Source organism: Mustela erminea, chromosome 20, assembly GCF_009829155.1.
Source record: "Mustela erminea isolate mMusErm1 chromosome 20, mMusErm1.Pri, whole genome shotgun sequence".
Taxonomy (NCBI): Eukaryota; Metazoa; Chordata; class Mammalia; order Carnivora; family Mustelidae; genus Mustela; species Mustela erminea.
In genome coordinates, this window is record NC_045633.1 from 30,175,859 (window position 1) to 30,196,595 (window position 20,737).

Below are 20,737 nucleotides of genomic sequence, written 5' to 3' on the forward strand. Positions count from 1 at the left end.
CTCACTACCCTCCCCACCACACCACCTAGCAAACACATATATTCTTTATATTTCCACGTTTAGGTGCTTTCCAAACCAGGACTCATGCTACTGCTTATTTGTTTAAAAATAAAGATTAAATATCAAAACATTTGCTGCAGTTTCAAGTAGCATACTCAACGCATATTTATTTTTTTACAGGGTTTGGAAATTGAGCGAATTCTTTTTAGTGCCAAAATAGCAAAGAAAAATATGAAACACAGTATAAAGAATGAAGTCTAAGCTTTGACCTAAAATGCTACACATTGACTCCGATTCTTTTTCCTTTCATATACCATGAGAGGTTTTTTTTTTTTTCCTTTTTTTTTCTTTTGGCATTAAATTGACCTTATCTGTCAAATCCAAAGACTCAAGGCTGCAATACAGCATTATGCCTTTGTTCTCATAACCCTTTTATTACCTTATGTAGTTTTCAGGAAGCTAGACTTAAAAACCAATCATAACATAGAATCTCTTTCCACCAAAGATTTTTCCTTTATTTTAAATGAGTTTTTAAATATTTTGTGATGAATTCCGACCAGAGTTCATTTTAGTTGGGCAGTGAAAGAAAGATCACTTAACTGGCTCTTGTTGAAGAGGAAAGAAAATCTTAATAGAATTTATTTATTTGGGCTGCTTATATTTAAAGGAAATGTTCTCCACCCCCTTCCTCTCAGATGGGCTGTTCATTAGCTAGACTGAATCACATAGCAAAAGAAGAAAGAGTCTGGTTGGAGGAGGCTGCCACCTCTGCAACAAAAGCAGTGACATACATGAGGGTTTAATTCACTTCATGTGGTCTCGAGCTGAGTGGAGATGGCAACAGGACATCTGGGACATAGAATAGTGCAGTTCCTCTCTGATTAGCAACCTAAAACATGCAGTCTCTTTGCACCTTTCATTCAGCTAAGGTGAGGCTGGTCCAGGTATGAACATCAAGATTCCTGGGGGAATAAATAATTCAGCTGAGATGAAAGAGGCAATAAGAATTTTAGCTCAAAGCTCAAGGAGGGACTGAACCTAACATGGTGAGAATAAACAACACTGGAAAACTTGTTTTGGCTCTGACCCTCTATTATCAATTGCTCTTAGGACTCAGACATCTGATAGTACTCAGAGAGAGGTTCATTCTTTCAAATTTCACCTTAACCCCCACCAAGTGGTGTTACAGAGCCAGCAGAAAAAAATGCTAACCCTCCCTCCACCATTTCTGTAACACTTCCATCTGGGTATCCATCTGGGAGAATTTCAGAAAGTCTGGAATGTGTAGACGTTTCAGACACAAATTCCCACTTCCCTTTGCTCAATTAAAACTGAACATTGTTACTACTTACACTTGTTCATTCTTGCAAGTAGCTACTCCGGTCACTTGCCCAAAATAATGACCCTTTCTTTCCCTATGGAGGTTAGGTGAGTGACATCTTCTACCAGAAATGAGATAAATTTATCTTAAGGTATCCTTGGAAACAGAGAACAGATTTGGAACAGAGGACTAAAAGTCAGACATTACTAACTGCATATCTTGTTTTTCTCCAATGGCTTCGACTTTTCCTTCTCTTGCCTGCTTCATCAGACACCCAACATTCCCTATCAAGTACCCCTTCCACTATCTTCTCTAAGGGCCAGTTTAAATCCCAACTTCTCCATGAACATGTCCCCTGCCAATCTAACATAGTGACTTTTTTCCTGCAAAATCAGAGAATAAATCATACACTGAGTAAATCTCTGTTTGTCTTCCACAGCACTATCACTGTTGTGCACATCCAACAAGGTATTTTTTTTTAAGGAGAATGTACATCAGATCTAGGTGTTGCTCTCAAGGAGCTTGTAGTCCAGTAGAGAAGATAATTATAATATAGACTGAAAGTAGTAAAAGAAATAAAGAATGCAAAGATAAACTACTGTCCTTTACAATGTTGCTTCAGATGGAGCAAAATCAGGGTAAACTTTGTGAAGAAGGTAACATGTGCAGGGGTGTGAAGGATGAATAGGCTATGTGGTTCTAGAATTGGCAGAAAGGTCATTCCACAGGTAGGAAACAACCTAAATCCTCCAAATCTGGAGGATGTAAAGTGTGGATCATGTGTGAAAAGCATCAGATAGTTTCCTTGAATTAGTGGGAAGTGATGAAGGAAGATAGTAGACAATGGGGTTGGATAGGAAACTGGGGGACATGTAATGGAGACAGAAGAGTTTACAAATTTGCATAGGGAAACATGGAAGTTTTCTGTGTACAGATGCTAAATGCTTCACAGTTGTGGTTCAGGAAAACTGGCCCGGCAACAGAATATATGTTGGAATGGAGATGGTAGAGTTGGAGAATCTAGCTAGGACGCAGTTGTATCGTTTAAAACAGGAGTAATGAGGTTGTGGCAGTGAATGTAGAGTTGACATATTGTAGAAGTACAACTAGAACTTAGAAACTGAGTCGAATTTGAACGGACTAGGAGGGTGGGAGAGAAGACACAGGTAACTCCACAAAGTTTTCAATTTGAATGACTTGGAAAGCATGAATATGTCCCAACAAGGAGTATAGGAGGAGGAAAGAGGAATGAGGAAGAAAACAATGAAATTAGTTGAGGACATACTGAGTTAGAAGTGGTGGCAGTATTTCCTTGACATGTCTCTCCAGCATGCAATTGGTTTATTATGTTCTGGAGCTCTGTACAGATCAGGGATAGAGTCATTAACCTAGAGATCATAGCTAAAAGCATAAAACTTGTTAAGGTAGAATAGTGAGAGAAAGGAGAGAGATCATGACAACTCAATTTTGGGCACATGTATTGAGGAGATAGGTAATGGAAAAAGATGAAAGAAAGAGAAGAGGAGAAAAGAAAAAAAGAGGAAGGAAGGAAGGGAGAAAGAAGGAGGAGGGAAGAAGAAAAAAAGAGAGAGAGAAAGAGGGAAGTAGGGAAGAGAGAAAGAGCTCTGAAAGCAAGGAAGAAAGCCAGAAGAATACAATATCATAAAAACCAACAACGGAAAGTTTTACTTTAAAAAAAAAAAAAAAGCCATACCCAACAATGTTGCATGTTGTAATGAGTTCCAGGAGAATCACAGAAAAATGGTCATGGTGTGGCAAATTGTAGATTTTTAAGAAAGTTGTTTTTGAAGAGATAAAGCATTTTAAAGGGTTATTAATGAGTAAATTAGGGAGTGGTACAGAGGAAAGAGTCCTTAATTGGGAACCAGAGAACATGAGTTCCAGCTTGGTCCTGCTGTTAGATAGCCATGTGACCTATTAACCTCTTTTAAGCTGCTTCCTAGAATTCAAAATTCTATATTTTAAATTCTATATTCTATATATATCTTCTGACTCTCATTTTCAAAGATTCAAACAAGCTAAATGTGTGCTTAAACCAAACGGAGATAGGGGGCTACATACAAATCTTAATTGGATAAAGGTAAAGTTCATTACTTCTGAAACTTGTGTAAAAGCAAGGCACTTTCCAAGAGTTTCCTAATATAGAATAATTCAGATTATATTCTTCAATTGTTTTCTCCACGCAAACTTCCTCCACCCCATCTCCACCCTTCCTCTCTCCCATCCCCAGTCTACTAGTCTTTACTTTAAAAAAACTAAGCTAAGATAGTATTCCTAGTTTATCCAGCAACTTGTTCTATTGCTTAAAATTAGAGAGTGCCACCAAAACCCTTTTTGCTTATTGAAATCTACTGGGTAGCTTTATCAATCAGTCCCCAAATCATGGCTTTTCTGCCACATGTGATCGTATGCTCGTAAGGAACACTGTCTGAAACTCAATGTCTCCTATCACATACTCCCCAAATTAAACCAGAAGCACGTCATTCAAGAAGAACCCAGAGGCACCGAAGAAAAAACATTTGCTTTATTTGGGGGCCTTAAATCTATTGGGATCCCATAGCAATACAAATTCAGAGTCACTGAAATGTTAAGGACTATAAATCTTTTAGTTGGGTTCAGGAATATGGCCTAGTGATATAAGCTAGCGGAGGTGTGAAATCGTTTGGGAATCCTATGATTAAACACAATGCTTTATTTTAACACACACACACATACACACACACACACACACACACACACACACTAGGACAGGATAACTTTCTCCGAGATGCCAATAAATTTTTCCAGAGTTCTCATCCCTTGCCTTTCCTCCAAAGAGACTGGCCTGCTCTTTTTCAAGAATTCTTGCTTTCATTTAATTACAAATGGATATTGTGGAAAATAAAGGAAAAATTTAAACTTTGTTTCTGAACAAAGTAAGTTCTGAAATAAGTTCTGAAAGAACTTATATAATGCAGCTCTAAATTCAGTGGAGAAAAGGAGAAAAAAAAAAGGACAATTAGCATCTATTGTGCACCTGCTATATGCCGAACATGTTCACATACATTATCTCACTAGGCCTGACAATAACATTTTGTAGTAAATTTAGCTTTGGTGTTAGAGATAAGAAAAATGAGACTCAGAGAGGTTAAGCTATCCTCTCAAGGTCAAATGGACAGTTATAAAACTAGGATTGAAACAAGAGCAGAAACAAGATCCCAAATCTTGAGCATTTTCTACTCTACCATGCCATTAGTTCAGTCTAGTGAAAAATTCACACTCAAAAAGGTCTTAGCATTTTGGGCATAAAAGAGTATTTGTTATAATTCACTAGAGCCTCCAGATTCTGTTGTACCTGCACTGAATCCTACAAAAAAGAGGAAAAAAGAAAAACAAACCAACAAAAACACCCCAAAAACATCACACACTCTTAGATCCCTTTTCAACTGAAATTCAGCAGTGAGGACAGTTCCTGAGTCATGTTCACAGAAAGCTGTCCTTGGATTCTGTTATTGAGCTCACACCCCCATTCTTGACTTCCCAAGTGGCACTGAGAAAGAGAAGAGGAAATGTAAGAAAGTATAAGATGGGATCCTCTGACACCATGGTGGAAATTAGCACATTTCCCAGAAGACCGAGATAAAAATGCATGTGAGAAGAACAAGGGAACCAAACAGATGGGGCAATAAAATGGAGGCGGAATGAGCTCATCAGGATTTCCAGCGCACGGCTGAAGTCCATACTGGGCTCTCAGCTGACCTGGGAGCCAGGAGACATAGTGAATGAGTGGGTGGTTACTATGCTGCAGCATCAGTTACACTAAGAGATTAGGTGGAGCTGATTCACTGCTGCAAATCTGCACGACTTTTGTGGAGGAAAATCTGTGGGCCCTGGTCTCTGCCACTCGCACAACCATCCTTATGGATAGCATGAGTCAGATATGTAGGCTCCTTCAGGTAGACAAGGTTGTTGCGCTGTGAGTAAACCAAGGACAAGCTTTCGTGTCATCGACAGCAGGTTTTAACCACAGATACAGCCTATCTTTGTGTGAAGGTTAACCTGCTGTATCCACAAACACCCCACCTTCCCAGACTCCTCCTTGCTTACAGGTGGTTCATGACAGAAACAGAAAGGACAAGGCTCTGGAACGTTCATCACACTGAACAGTGATTCTAACTATCAGCTCTCCAGCATAGCCAGGGGGTCTTTGGAGAATCTAGTCTAACCCCCTTAGGTTATACACTGGAAACGGAGGTCCAGGGAAAAGAAATGACTTGCCCCAAAACACTTAGCTAGTGACAGAGTTGGCATTAGGACTTGGTCCCTGTTTCTCAGCCAGCAGAGTTTCCCACTGCACCAGGAAAACAAAATCAAACCCTAAATAGCACATAATACCCTTGTGAACTGAACCCTTTAATTATACTGCCTCCAAAGGAAATAACATCTTAAATGCCTCAGTCTCTCCATCTTTGGCGATTTCACTGATCATTTCTCATATTAGAATCCCTTTTGAGAAATTTAAGAGTAATTATTTTGGGATATAGGCTTTGTTATTTTTATGGCTTCTTATACACTGCTTTCTTTGTTCAGGAGAAAAATTAGAATTCTGGAAATACACTTGGCTTTATTTAATTATTAAAGGAACAAGTATCTCTTTCAAGTAGTTGCAAATATAAATGTATCAACCTGTGTCAAGAATGGATATATGGAACAATATAGGCTATGCTACTCTATTTTCATATCCAATTACGATCCACCTAGATCAGGGAAAAAAACAAAACAAAACAAAACAAAAAATACTCATAGAAGACCTATAAGTGAAAACTGAAAAGTGAAATCCTTATCTGGGTAATTCTGAACATGTCTGGATATGGTGCCTTATGGAATCACCTAAAATGTAATATTTTATAAAATGCTTTGCAACCTTACTGCTTTCATTACAGCAGTTTGTGTGTTTGTGGGTGCATTGGAACTTCTGGGGTTTTCAAAGAACTGACCTAAGGATGCAGGAGGAATGAGCCTGTTCAAGGTCATATTTACTACGTGAAGCTGACAGCTCCTGGTGTTGCGGACCAACAGTGGCATTAGCCCATGACCTGCTTCCCTCCACCCCCACCTCATATCTTTCCTATCAACGAATATTCTTACCTGAACCACCATCACTTCCACTGTCCTTTGCTTTAGTAGTTGTATAGACCAGGTTTTCTGTCTCTTGATGTTTATCCATAAAAAGATTTTCATGAATAGAACTTTTCTTGTAATTTACATAGTCCTTGAAAACCCCACAAGTATTTACATAACAGAAAACTATTGTTTGAAGTGCAAAGCAGGTCAAAATTTGGTTTCTGGAGATTAATCACTGCAGTCTACTTTATATTATCATAATAATTTCATTTAGTTTGATACAATTTGTTTTCAGAATCAACCTCAGCTTCTGTGCACAAGCGACAAATCCATTTCGTTTCTGGTATAATGGATAATGTGATTAATGACCTTGCCACCAGATTTCTTAAAAACACCGAGAAAAAAATAAAGTTTCCATTTATAATGTGCAGTAAACCAGCTCGGTCTGTAGCTGTGCATCAAAATCTCTCTGAACTTGTTGGCAAGCCACAGCCAAGATTTTGAAACAAACTGGCTCCTCCTGCCTTTTGGGGTTTCTGTCCAAATCCGGGCTCTCCCAAGAATGTGAGGGCAGCGGCCTCACCCTGGGAAGCTGAACCTGCGGGCAGCCGGCTTACGAGGGTGGGGCCCGGCTTTCCTCCGCGCTATCTCCGGGATGGCTGCGCTCCGATGGACCTGCGGAGCCCAGGGCTTGCTGAGTAAGTTCACCACCTGCTGGGCTGTCGCCCGACCAGCACGGAGAGCTCCGCCGGTGGCCTCGTGACGCCGGCCCCCGCGCCGTGCCCTCGGCGGAGGCGGTGTGCGCGCGCCCCCTCCGCGCAGTGGCGTCTGGCGCGCGTTTCCGGTCCCCGCGGACCTCAGAAGTCTTGCCCACCGCGGCGGGTGGCGCTGGGGACCGGGGAGGTGGACGTGCACGCGGCGGGCGGCCCGGGGTGGGGGGGGGGGCGGTCGTCGTGCGTCTCCTTCCCGTCTTCAGGGCGAGGCGACCGCGGTCTTGACGAGGAGGCCCTCGCAGCCCGCGGGGGTCTCTCGACGGCAGCCCTGGGTTGAGTTCCTCCCGGGGCTCCTCCTCACTTTCCTCGCTTGGGAAGTGGGGGTGTCCCTCCCCACGGGGACGGCGGTGGCCGCAGAGCGAGGCGTCGCGCCGAGCCGGAAGCTCCGAAGCCGCCCCGGGGAAGCTGCCGGCTTCTCTTCAGCCCCCGACGCCCACATCATCGGGTGGGTCTGAGGGGCTCCTGGACACGCGGCCAAGGCTCGCGAAGGCACCGGGGCGGCTTCTTTTTTCCCCTTTCCTTTTCTTTTTTTCTTTTTCTTTTTTCTCTCTTTCTTTCTTTCTTCTTTTTTTCTTTTTTTTTACCTCAGTCCTCCCTTTTTGAGAGCCCCGGGACCCCGCGCTAGCGCCCCCGCCTCGGGCCCACACACGCGCCCGCCCGCCCGCCGAGAGAAGGCGCCCCCGCCCCGCCCCCTCGCTGACGCGCGCCCAGCCGGGCCAATCAGAGCTCGCGGCGCTGCGCCCCACGCGCCGGCCCCCCCACCCCCAGCTTAAGAAAGGGCGCGCGGACTCGGTCGGACCAGAACCGTACGCGGAGCGGAGACAGCGGGCTGCGGGAGGCAGGCGGTTCCCTTAGCTCCCGCGCTCAAGCTGCCCTCGAGCGGCGCGCCGGGCCTCAGCCCGCAGCGGAGGCGCCTCCGCCGCGCGCCCCGACGGCGCCCGCCCGCCTGCTGATGCTGGAGTGAGCGCTGCGGCGACGGGATGCTAGCGCTGCTGGCCGCCGGCTTGGCGCTCGTCGTGGCCGCCGGCGCCCAAGACGGCCCGGCGCCCGGCAGCCGCTTCGTGTGCACGGCGCTGCCCCCGGAGGCGGCGCGCGCCGGCTGCCCGTTGCCCGCGATGCCCATGCAGGGCGGCGCGCTGAGCCCCGAGGAGGAGCTGCGGGCCGCGGTGCTGCAGCTGCGCGAGACCGTCGTGCAGCAGAAGGAGACTCTGGGCGCGCAGCGCGAGGCCATCCGCGAGCTCACTGGCAAGCTGGCTCGTTGCGAGGGGCTGGCAGGGGGCAAGGCGCAGGGCCCGGCAGCCACAGGCAAGGACACTATGGGCGATCTGCCGCGGGACCCCGGCCACGTCGTGGAGCAGCTCAGCCGTTCGCTGCAGACCCTCAAGGACCGCCTGGAGAGCCTCGAGGTAGCCTGAGCGCGGGGCTGGGTGGGGGGTGATCCTGAAGGGTGGGAAAGATCCGAGGCGCGGGGCAGTGGTGGGGCGCGTGGTTCTGCCAGCCAGACAGTGCGGAACACAGCAAGATGGGCTTGGGGTCGGGGGTGGGGGTTGGTTCTCTCTCGGGTTCGCGAACTTACCTGCGGGGCTCGCATCCCACTCCCACACCCCACACCCCCACCACGCTTCTTGCCTAAAGGAAAGGGTTAACACCCCCCACCCCCACCCCCCGCCCCGCACCGGGACTGTCCGCCTTGTGGCCATTCACTTCCCGGGATCCCGTTGAGCGGACCGGGACGGCCTCTTCTCTCTAAATGTCCGAGACCCCCGGGGCCGCACGCGCTCGCAGAGGCTGTGCCGGGTGACTTGCGGCTGCCGAGTGCGGTCAGCTGTCCCGGGCGTCCCGCGTTTCCTTTTCTAAATCAGGCCGGGCTGGACCGGAGCGGGCGGAGACCCCAGGGTCGCGGCGGGGAGGCGAGCGCGGGCGGGTCCTGGGCCACACGCCGGTTGGCGCCTCGGAGGAAACCTGGTTTTAACTTCAAAGATGCTCTGCCCGCGAATTGCGCCCGTTCTAAGGTGCCCTTCCAGGCCGTTTCGGGGGAAGGGACCTTCTTACGTTTCTCTCTTGGAAGGTGTATGCAGTTTGGAACTTTGGAAGAGAAATCCTCATTTAACTTCCATCTTTCCCTTTGAACCCTATTTAAGAAGTGTGGAATGTTTCTGTTAAAAAACGTTTACCAGAATGCTCATTAACAGAACTAGGTTTCAATTACAGGTGGTAATTATTGCAAAATTATTTGAGGCTTTCCTGTGGCATGATGGCTAAATACAGTATTTCCAGCATCTGTATATCCCTTGATTCGGTATGATTAATAGCAGCTAACGTTTCTAGTTTACTAAATATATACCAGGCGTATTATCTAATTTTAACCCTTCCAACAGTCCTTTGAGGCAGATCCTCTTAGCTGCATTTTACAATTTGGAATGCTTAGAAAGGGGGTACATAGCTTGCCAAGGATTCATGGCTAGCCAGTGGCAGACTGCCTCCAGAGCCAGCATGATGGTAGAGAAGGAGAAGGCATAGGAAATGAGGATTTAGCAACAGCATTCAAAGCAAAAATTCCTGGAATTCAGAACTGTCACATTTTAGGCCTCTCATTTTCCAGTAACATCTCTGCAAGCATAATTATTCACCTTTGTGCCATATTGGGACTTGGGGGCTGTTTCCACTTCTAGATGAAGGCTCATCTGCTTTAGTACCATTTGGTTAACTTTTTTTTTTTTTTTTTAAATCTTCACTGTGTTGTGATCTTTACCCAAGGATGATAGATAGTGATTAAAATTTTGAGTTTTTAGCAAGAGAAGGAAAATAGCTTTCTGAGAGAAGAAAATGGAATTCGTAAGTTTCAAAGATTGCAGCAAGGTAATTCTTGTTTGACTTTGAAATCCTTTCCATACAAAAAAGAAAAAAGCGTCCGTGAAGTGCTCCCCTTCGTGCCATTGGCACGATTTAATACTCCTGTTTTGGAAGCTTCTCCCTGTGTGGTTGGGCTTTTAGAGCTACATTTCACAATTTCTTTTTAAATGGCCTTAATACTTCTCCCTCATATGTCCCTCTCCCCATCTAAAAGCACCAGCTCCGAGTGAATGTGTCCAATGCAATGCTGCCCAGCGACTTTCGAGAGGTGCTCCAGCGGCGACTGGGGGAGCTGGAGAGGCAGCTGCTGCGCAAGGTGGCAGAGCTGGAGGACGAGAAGTCCCTGCTCCACAATGAGACCTCTGCTCACAGGCAGAAGACAGAGAATGCCCTGAATGCTCTGCTGCAGAGGGTGACTGAGCTGGAGCGAGGTGAGTTCTTGACTAGCTTCTCTGTCGCCCTCTGGCTGACATCCCTCTCAGCCCCCCACCCCCACCCCATTGCCTTGGTGTTTGGCTGCAGTGTAAGGCAAGCCGGGCTCAGTAAGGCAGAGCAGGCAGAGGGGGGCTGGCCCCACAGCCACCCATTTATAGACAGGCCACTAGGGCCGTTGAGAGAGTCGTGACCCCTGCTTGCTGTTAGCACCAGGCTCTGCTCCTGTTTGCTGGGGTTGGCTCTGAGGCTGCTCTTGGGTCATCTCTGAACCTACCTGCCCTACGTGCAAAAAGCCGCAGCATTCTCTACCATCCCAGCAGGTCTCCACTCTCCCTTCTCTGTTTCTCAAACGAAGTGTTGCTTTTTCAACTTGAGGCATCTCCCGTGGTGTGCAGGGGTGTAGGGTTTCTGCCTGACAGTTGCCCAGCTTGACGGCCTTGTTCATACATCTTCTGACCTGGTGGAGACAGAAGGGGCCTGTTGCTGCTGGGAGCAGCCTGCTTTCCATCTCAGACGGGGACCCCCAGGGTGTCTGCAGTGACGGACCCTGCATGGAGGTAGCTCGCAGCTGTTTGAGCAAACAGTAGCGTGATTGAGGATGGTCCTCTCAGGAAAGAGGCCCCCCTTCCCCGCCCCCTGTTATCCGTGGGAAAGCCAGTGCCCTCAGGACCAGCGTGGGCAAACAGCCCAACCCTGTCCTTCTGCCATGTGGACATTTCAGTCACTTCCTAACCAGACCTTCAGTGGATTCTGAGTCTCTTTCTCCCCTCTGCTCACACTGGGGTGCGTGAGTTTCTCCCATGGGGGACAGGAAGGAAAGGGATCGAGGGCCCTACGTAATTCCGACTGCATTATCAACCCCCAAACTACCTAGTGGCCTGGGAGTGAAGTGTAAGTTTGCTGATAGGGGATATGAAATTGCAATCTTCTCAGAGGCACCAGCCTGTCAAAGACAGTTTCTCATTACTCGATTTCATGAACTGACAGGAGAAGGTCCAGCTGTGCCTTTAGTGACTCTGGCAAGGGAGGGCCAGATGATCAAGGGGATGGTGTGTCTGTTCCATTTTATTACAGCAGCTCCCCAGAAGTCACAGGGCTCCTTCAACACTTTCCTGCTTTCCTCCTTCCTTATCCTTCTCAGAAAGGGGTGGGTGACTTGCCTGTTAGACTTGGATTCTTGAGTTTCTGAAAGAATTTCCTCTCTGCCTCACTTCTGCCGGGTGACCTCAGAAAATTCCTTAGGTCTCAAGAGCCTTCCCTGAAGGCAGAGCAGCTGCGGCTGCAGCCTTTCTTGCCGACAGGAGGACAGAAAGGCAGCATCGGGTCCAAGGTGAGGGTGGCTTGCCTTCCCTTTCCCCAGCCTCACCCACAGTGGAACCTGGCAACATGCAGGCACACCACAGTCACTTAATATCTTGAAGGGGGTAGCTGTAGAACAAAAAGAGAGCTCCGCCAGAGACCTTGCTGGCTGTATACCTTGCCTGGCTCAGTGGCTGAATTGCTGCAAGGATGTAGGTTAACAGAAGCCCGCCGTGTTAGCGTGTGCTGAGCACATCACCTCTGTGAGAGAGGACTTGACTTATACCCATTACACAGATGAGAAAAATACCCTGAACTTTCGGCCAGAGGTGCATCATTTGGGGAGAGGGGACTGAGTGGGACCTGGGCCACTGGCTGGTGAGCTGCAGTGGCAACATGGCTTTGACCACCCGGCAGCTGGCTCTGTATGACTATCCCTCCCATGCCCAGCCAGATTCCAGCATCCACACTCTCGGTACCTAGGTTTTATGGGAAGCCCTCAGAGCTCATCTGGCACAGAAAGGAGGTTCATGTTCTAGCTAGCACTGAGCTCTACAGGGCAGGGCCCCTGACTGACCTTCTTGTAGAGCCCCCAGGACCTGGTACTGACCCACCATGAGAACTCTAGAATCCTTCTGTGTGCTCCACCCAGCTCTGGAATGAATCTTTGAGGAAAGTGATCATCTGCCGACAAATTTGTCTTCTGAGTTTCTATCTGTCCTTTTTGTGGTGAGAATAAAGGAATATATAAACTCCCAGCGCCCCAAATAAATCAAGGGTGGAAGATACATTCTGTTCCTCAAAACATCCTGCTGAGCTCAGAGGAGATGGACCTCTTTGCATATGCAAAGTAGGGGGCTTTGGGAACTCTGGCCCTCAGTCCATCATCTCCTGCCCGTTATGGGCCTGTTCAGAGCCAGACACCAGGCTGCGACCTCCACATTCCGTGTCTTCCGTAACCCTCGCAACCACTATGTGAGGTAGGTATTAGTTATAGATGAGGGACTGAGTCAGAGAACCAAGTGATTCATGCATTCACGGGCCCAGCAGGTTGCAGAGCTGGGGTTGAACTTGGTGGTGACCCCAGGAGACAAGATGCCCAGAGGCTGCAGCCTGGAGTGGCGTGTGGGCTCCAGCCCCACTGGGCCGGAGGCTCCTGAAAGCCCAGGAGTGAGCATCCGACGCTCCATGCAGAGGCTTGCGCTGCCTGAGCCCACGGATGCTCGTTTTCTCTGTCGTGGGATCTGCTCATCTGCAGGAGCCTCCAGGTTCCGGGCCAGCCAGCCAGGGACAGCCCACCTTGGAGTTGAAGTAAACGTTGCCACTGAGAAGACAGAACCTGTCTCTCTTTGGCCCCAGCTGCCCCCCATTTTCACTTGTCTGCCACCTGCTGCCTCTGATTTATCGGTCAGGCCTTTTAATGCCCTAATTGGTTTTAACGAAGTTTCCTCTAAACCTCCAAGCTGTTTGATATAAATAGAGGGCACCAGCTTTCCGGGTGTGGGCCCCTCCTCTGCCCCTTGGCTCTCCCAGGTCTAATTAAACCTATCTGTTGTCACCTAGCTAATGATATTACCGACACTGAGCCTTATTAAATCAGCAGGCCTGCCCACCTGCAAGGATAGAAGCCATTTCTCTTTATTAGCTAATCATGCCTTCGTGAAGAACACGGCCATTTGCAGATTAAGAACTAGTGGCTGCATGTAGTTGAGAGAGGGGCTTCTGCTCCCTACTCTGTCCTTCATTAGCTGTGTGACCTGTGGTTGAGTCCCCTCGCTTCTCCAAACCTCAGTGCCTCAACTGCACAATCCACAGAATTGGGGACAGGGCTTCCTAGTCTCAGTTTTGCTTCCACCTGTACCCGGCATGGCCCCCCTCGTCTTCCCCAGGAGACCAAGCCTTCCCAGCCCTCGCTAGGTATTCAGTGACTCTGACGGGGAGCTCAGGATGGACCGGATAAGAGTCCACAAGCAGCAGATTCAAGTAAATAGCCCCCATAAGGCCCAGAGGCTAGTCTTTCTCTGCTGCCTGTTCCAGAGGTTGAAAGGGTGATGCTGGGCCTTGTTGCTTTTCTGTGCAGGTCTTCCTTGGGTGGGGGTGAACCACGGCACCAGAGAGCTTCTCTCACATGTTCCTGTCTACAAAAGCAAATGAGTCTGGGGGATCACAGTGGAGAAAGGGTCATCCGTTGTGGCCTCTGTTCCTTAGAAGGGACTGATTTATACACTCACATGAGACACAGGCCTGTATGGTTCCATTGGTTCTGGGTCCAGAGAGCCTGCATGTTTCTCATGGTGATGGAGTCCCTCCGGCCCCTTGTGGATGCCTAATAAATACTTGTTGAATGAGCGAAGGGTGTTCAGGCTCCTTCACCAGAAGCATCTGGTCCCCAGCTGAGAGGGAAGTTGCTGCCGTGACCACTCACAGAACTGGGTGGTACCTGGCAAACCTCAGAATCTGTGATAACTCGAGATGGGGACTTGCCTTCTGTATGTTTATTTTTATTGTTAATTTGGAGCTTAAGTCAGAACTATTAGAAATTACTTAGACCCAGTTAAGCGTACTAGTGGCATTCAAAGATTTTGGAAGCACCATTTACATGAGGACAGTCAGGGGCTTCTCTTCTGTCCCAGGCAGGCCCCAAGGGCTCAAGGCTCTGGCTGTGGGTGCTCACCTCAGCGGAGGGGCATCTCTGTACTTCTCTGTCTCTGACTGTCTTCAAACCACAGGAAATCATCAACAGACACAATCTTCTCTTGAGGAGGAAAAGGCAAATCATGAGCAAAGTGGTTCATGTGAGAGATTTAGTCCAAAAAGCCACTTCTGAGTTAAGCTGTAGTGTCCAGGCGCCCATGTGGACTCGGGGGGCAGTGATTCTTCAGGGTGAGAAGTGACAGGGACTTACTGGCTTGACGAGTATCTTATCAATCAGGTGTCTAGGTCCCTGTTAAGGACTTTTTGCCTCTAAGCCCAAGTCCGGCAGGGCCCCAACCCCGCCCTTGCTGAAGGAGCTAAAGGGGCTAGGATTTTTTTTTTTTTTTAAGATTTTATTTATTTATTTGACAGAGAGAAATCACAAGTACACTGAGAGGCAGGCAGAGAGAGAGAGAGAAGGAAGCATGCTCCCTGCTGAGCAGAGAGCCCGATGCGGGACTCGATCCCAGGACCCTGAGATCATGACCTGAGCCGAAGGCAGCGGCTTAACCCACTGAGCCACCCAGGCGCCCCAAGGGGCTAGGATTTTAAGGAAAGGGCTGAAGGAGGGTTTTCTGGCTTAACTAGAAAATTAAATTCAACTTGTCCTTACCCGCTTCTTCAGGCTTTCAAGAGCAAGGCCAGTCTTGTTTACTTCCGGGCTGGTAGCACTTTGCACCGTGGCTCCCCAGTAGCAGGTGCTCTGTTGCTTGAGGGACTGACCTGGGGGAATTTGGGGTCCAGGTGAGCTGTGGCTCTGGGCTGCGCTGGCGGGGAGTAGGTGAACACACCATGGCCTCTCTTCTCCACCCCCCAGGCAACAGTGCGTTCAAGTCTCCCGATGCGTTCAAAGTGTCCCTCCCCCTGCGCACAAACTACCTGTATGGCAAGATCAAGAAAACACTGCCTGAACTGTACGCCTTCACTATCTGCCTGTGGCTACGATCCAGCGCCTTGCCGGGCATCGGCACACCGTTCTCTTACGCGGTGCCAGGGCAGGCCAACGAGATCGTGCTGATAGAGTGGGGCAACAACCCCATTGAGCTGCTCATCAACGACAAGGTGAGGCCTGCTTGGATGCCCCCATCACAGCAGCAATTGTCAGCCTGTGTGGCTTCTGACAGCTGGCTGCAGCGCTGTCCTCCTCACAGTGGGGACAGCTCTGCACCAACTCAGTCCCACTGTGGCCAGCTGGCTGGGTAGGCGGCAGGGGCAGGTGGCCATGGCTGGTGGAGATCCAAGCTGTGAGTCTGGCCTGGAAGCGGTACAGGGTCCAGGTCAGGTGCCGTGGGAGGAATAGAGCTGGGGTCTCTTGGGCCAGCCTGAATGGTCACAGGCCCTTGGGCCAGTCACTCAGGACTATTCCCCAGGGCCATACTGGTTAGGGGAAGAGGTCTGTGTGTGTCCCTTTGTGTAGGAAATTTTTTCAGTGTATCTTTTTGGGGTGGTCTACTGGGGTACAAGTTACAGTAAAACTTTGAGTAAACAGTCCAACCAGTTTTGAAAATGCATGCACTTGTGTGATTTCCACAATTAAAATATGGAAATGTTTCATTTCTCCCTTATTCCCCCCCAACCAAATCTCATTCCCCTTTGTGGTCGGCTCCTACCCCCTACCCCAGCCCATGAGAACCAGATCTGTTTCCTATCTCTATAGCCTTGCTTTTTCCAGAGTAAATATCCCTTTTTAATAGACTGGCTGGTTTCAGTATTCGAGAGCGTGGTCTTCTCAAGACCTCCGCTCTGGGCATCTGCAGGACCCCCAGGAGCCCCACTTAAACTTCCATTCTGAAGTCAGACTTGGCATAGCCAAAGAAAATGTGTCCTGACGTCCTTGCTGGAGCTGAGCCTTGCGGGAATGGCTGCTCCAGCTCCCTGCTGCCTCTGCCCTGGCCCCTTACTCTGGCGATACTGAACCATCTTGGATGGAGTTGAAGTGGGAGATGCCGTGGAATCTCCTCATTGGGCTCCTTCTAGTGGTGACCATGTCCCTGAGCCAGGGATTAATTGTTCTAAATAACGCCCTTGGACACAGCAGGGCCAGAACCTTGTTTTCCTCTTGGGTTAGGTGGCACATAAACAGCCAATTCCTGGGAGGAAGCAGCAGGTTGCTAGGATACCAGCAGTAACAACAGGATGGCACCTGGTTGGGCTGGGCTGTAGTGCTCACGGGACTGCGCGCGGATGACGCGGGTCAGAAGTGCCCTTCCTTCTGTTCCATATGGGGATCCCTGTGTGCACCCCTAGCACACACTCCCACATAACTGTAGGCCTTTTTTTTTTTTCTGCACAGGAGTACACACGCACACACACACACACACACACACATACACAGTCTGCAAGTGTCATGATGGATAATCGTGAGCCTCTGTCTAGAGTGTAGATAGCTGTTCGGACTGTTTCCAAAGAGGCTTGCCCAGTAGGACCCTGACTTCCCTTCAGGCCCTCTGGCAGGAGGCATTCAGACTCAGCACAGCGGGGAGGGGGGTTTGTCCTTCACCTCACATCTGTTCAGTCTGGACAGCATCCTGGACCCTCAGCAGAACCCGGACCAGAGGTGTCCCCTTGAAAGCTGGGCCACCCTGGGGTCAGGGGCCTGTACCCAGGCTACGTGCCCTTTTCCTCTGAGGTGTCTGTGTCACACAGTGTCCCCTCTCCAAGGCTTTCTGAAGGGTGGAGTTGCCCGTGTCACCCAAAAAGCAGAGAAGGGGAGACCAGCAGGGACCCTGCAAGATGAGAGCAGTAGGACCAACAGTCTGTCTGTAGGTCAGACTTCTGGAAACCCTGAGGGGGTGCCTCACCTGCACGTTGCTGTCCGCAGGTTGCGCAGCTGCCCCTGTTTGTCAGTGACGGCAAGTGGCACCATATCTGTATCACCTGGACGACGCGGGACGGCATGTGGGAAGCATTCCAGGATGGGGAGAAACTCGGCACTGGGGAGAACCTGGCCCCCTGGCACCCCATCAAGCCAGGGGGTGTGCTGATCCTCGGGCAGGAACAGGTGAGTGCAGGGGGGCAAGACGGTAGCATGCTGCCAGCCGAGCGGCACAAGGCTACACTTGAAGGTTACCCCCGGGCCCCCTAGTCAGCTGTCCGCCTGCCCGACCCAGCCCCTGAGGCGGGACAGTGCCAGCTCGCCCCGTGCTGTCTTATGGCCTGAGGTTGGTGTGGTGGGTTCGGAAAGATTCCAGAATGGAGTCCAACCCAGGTGAACAGGAGTGTCCCTGGGGTCATGCTGTCGTGGAGTGACTTTAGGTTCTTTCCAGATGTTAAGCCTCTGCCAGGCACAACATCGATTCAGGATGCCAAAGACTGATAGGGCATCTTCCAGGAACTGCTGGCTCAGTGTTTTAGGGGACTCAGGGCATGCCTGTGGGTGCTCAGCACCCTGGGGGAGATGGGGGTGGGAAGGTGATTTCAGAAGCTGCCCTCCAGAAACTCACCCGGTGGGAGAAGGGAAATGTACATTGCTTGTCTGCTCCTGGGCGGGTAAGAGTTGATGTTTCAGCCTGTGCTTGAGGTTTGCTGAGGGCCCTTTCTTCCCCTCACTTCCCTGGGAGAGGCTGGGAGCCTGGAGACCGGGAGCTAGTGCTAGCTTTGGGAGTTTGGACAAAATGTCTTTCCACTCTAGCCTGGAGCACCGTGTCGAGGAGCCCCAGGATGTGAAGGAATCAGGGGTCCTGAGGTGTAGCCAGAGTTGGAGGGAGTCGGGAAAATGCCCCAGTCTCCCCATCTCCCTCCCAAGTTGGCATCTCTTCCCAGAGGCCATTCACAGTCCAGGAGAATTAGCAGACCTGTCCGCTTTTTGAACCTGCACTGATGGGGTTCTGTTCCCCCCTCCCCAGGACACCGTTGGGGGCAGGTTCGATGCCACGCAGGCATTCGTGGGGGAGCTCAGCCAGTTCAACATATGGGACCGCGTCCTCCGTGCACAAGAAATTATCAACATTGCCAACTGCTCCACGAACATGCCCGGCAACATCATACCCTGGGTGGACAACAACGTCGATGTGTTTGGAGGGGCTTCTAAGTGGCCCGTGGAGACCTGTGAGGAACGCCTCCTTGACTTGTAGCTGCCTCTGGCTCTGTCTAGGCCAGGGCCGGGCTGTTCCTGTCAGAAGTGCAAGGCCACCTCCTCCCCCAGTTAAACTGTGTACAAAGCCCCTGCCAGAATGGGCTGGGGCCCCCAAAGCTCATTCCCAGGGAATCTCGAAGGCCGAGGTTCTGTAGCGGCCCTTGTCACTGGATTCTTTGTTCCTTACCTAGATTATGTTGTTTTGAGGGGGGAAGCAGCCCTGAGCTTGCAGGTGGGGAGATCTCTGACTTCCTGCTGGGGGTGGGGGCTGAAGGCCCTTGAGGCTCCTTGCAGAGCCCCTGTCATTGCTAGCACACCGCAGCCTTGTCCGCCCTCTTGGATGCTCCATGTCTCGTGTGCCCTTTTTGTCTGTCCCCTTTAAAGGCTGTGCGGCTCTCCTGCTGGAATATCTGTGTCCCCTGTGTATAGAGTATACCCTGCTGTCCCCGAAGCACGTGGCAAAGCAGCCCCTGCCGCCCACAGAAGGGCCTTTCTCTTAGTGTTCTTTACTAGGCTGTGAGGAACTCTTCAGCTCAAGGAGGGGGGCAGGCTGCCCGGACAATGCCCTGCCTTCTCCAAGATGGAGGGGGCGTCTGGGCCTCCAGAGGGGGCTGGGAGCAGGAACGCAGAAGCGAGTTCTGGAGAAGGGCTGTGGCAGCTGTCCCTCCCCTCTGTCACCTCTCCCTCAGACCGATGCTTTGATGGAATCATCGCTGGGAATGGCTTCTTTGAAAAGCCTCTTTTCTCCACCGGTGCCAAAAGTTCAGCTGCAGCTTCCACAACCATTCGGTATGGTGAGGGGGGATTTATTTTTTCCCAACAGAGAAGAACAGCCATTAGCAGCCTTCCATTTTTAATGTCTCGTCCCCACTGTGAGGAATGTGCTAGCTTTAATTCATGTTGATTCCTGTAAGCATTTGACTGTCTCAAGTATTTCCCCCAGAACTTTTTCAGGAAATGGGAGTCATTTGGCTGATATTTGCTTCGTGACTCCAGGTTGCTTAATTTATTGGACAGAGGTAGTAATTTATTTTAAGGACAAAGTGATGAGGTGGGGAAATTTATAAAGCTAAATATTATATATTTTATTTTTCATACATGTTTGAAGTGCAAATATGTGGAAATTCCATTTGTAGGACCAAGTTGACATGCCCATCCTAACATTGTATGCTACAAGAACTCTTCTGATGATGGAATTTTGATTAAAGTGCACTGGAAGATGCCTCCGTATCTGTTTGCTCCATGTTTGGGGCTGAGGGTAGGGGGTGGGGCTTTGCCACAGTCCTTAGGTCTGGGGCCCATGTCTGGTGGACCCAGGGGCACTGATGTGCTTGGAGGGAGAGGGGCATGGTGCAGGGCTGAGCCCTTCCCTCCTCAATGCCAGGCCCAGACTGCAGATGTCCCACAAGCTCTGGCCAGTCTCCTGGTCTTCAGCCGGCCCCTGTCTTCTCAACCAGGAATCAAACTTAACCTCGATGACCCCCACTTCCCTATCCCAGACCTGACACCTGTTGGCCACCTACTCTGTGTTCTACATACATCTCATTCTCTCCTCCTAACAAACCCCTGAAAGTGAATCCCGATTTATAGGTGAATGCTTGGAACAATTAAACAGTGACTTGGATCACACGGCTAGTTGAAGGCAGAGCTGGGGTCAAACTGGCCTGTGGCTCTGCAGGCCCCATCCCTGTTGTGATGTCTCTCGTGATGGCATGGCTGACTGGGAACCGTGGCTCGGTGCCGCGGCCCAGCATCACCGGTGTCGTACTGCATATCACTCACCCAGGAAGAATCAAACTTCAAAATTCGAGATAGGTTCTACTAAATGTGTGTTGGTTTCACATCATCAAGAAGTCAAAAAATTGTAAGTCAAGCCACTCTAAGTCAGGGACACTGAAAACTACAGAACATTAATTCTTTTTTGGTTTTTATATACTACATAATTGAGAGAAAGAACACCTAAATAATTGGATTATTTAGACTTCTTAGTGTCGGGATTGCCACTGGGGACACCTGGTGGGGAAAATGTGGTTCAGATGTCCAGAAGATCATACCACACACACCCTGAGAAGGTATGAAAAGGTTGATCATATAATGAGAACTTTCCGGGGAGATCAGGGTGGCTCCCACACAGTTCCGAAATAGCTTGAGAGAGCAGAGAAA

The 20,737-nt window shown here is 49.6% G+C and overlaps 1 protein-coding gene and 1 long non-coding RNA gene across 2 annotated transcripts in view; one reads left to right on the plus strand and one right to left on the minus strand.

The window, feature by feature from the left end:
* LOC116581241 overlaps nt 1-7,868 on the minus strand; it is a 78,249-nt gene extending 70,381 nt beyond the window's left edge. Inside the window, exon 1 of the long non-coding RNA XR_004281963.1 lies at nt 6,470-7,868. This is a non-coding gene — a long non-coding RNA (uncharacterized LOC116581241). The remainder of the gene's footprint in view (nt 1-6,469) is intronic.
* On the plus strand, nt 7,834-19,796 carry NPTX2 (neuronal pentraxin 2). The gene is made up of 5 exons (XM_032328329.1): nt 7,834-8,624; nt 10,286-10,502; nt 15,317-15,561; nt 17,321-17,500; nt 18,345-19,796. The coding sequence occupies exons 1-5, from the start codon at nt 8,199-8,201 to the stop codon at nt 18,570-18,572; spliced, it is 1,296 nt and encodes a 431-aa protein (XP_032184220.1). The 5' UTR covers nt 7,834-8,198; the 3' UTR covers nt 18,573-19,796.
* The last annotated feature ends 941 nt before the right edge of the window (nt 19,797-20,737 follow it).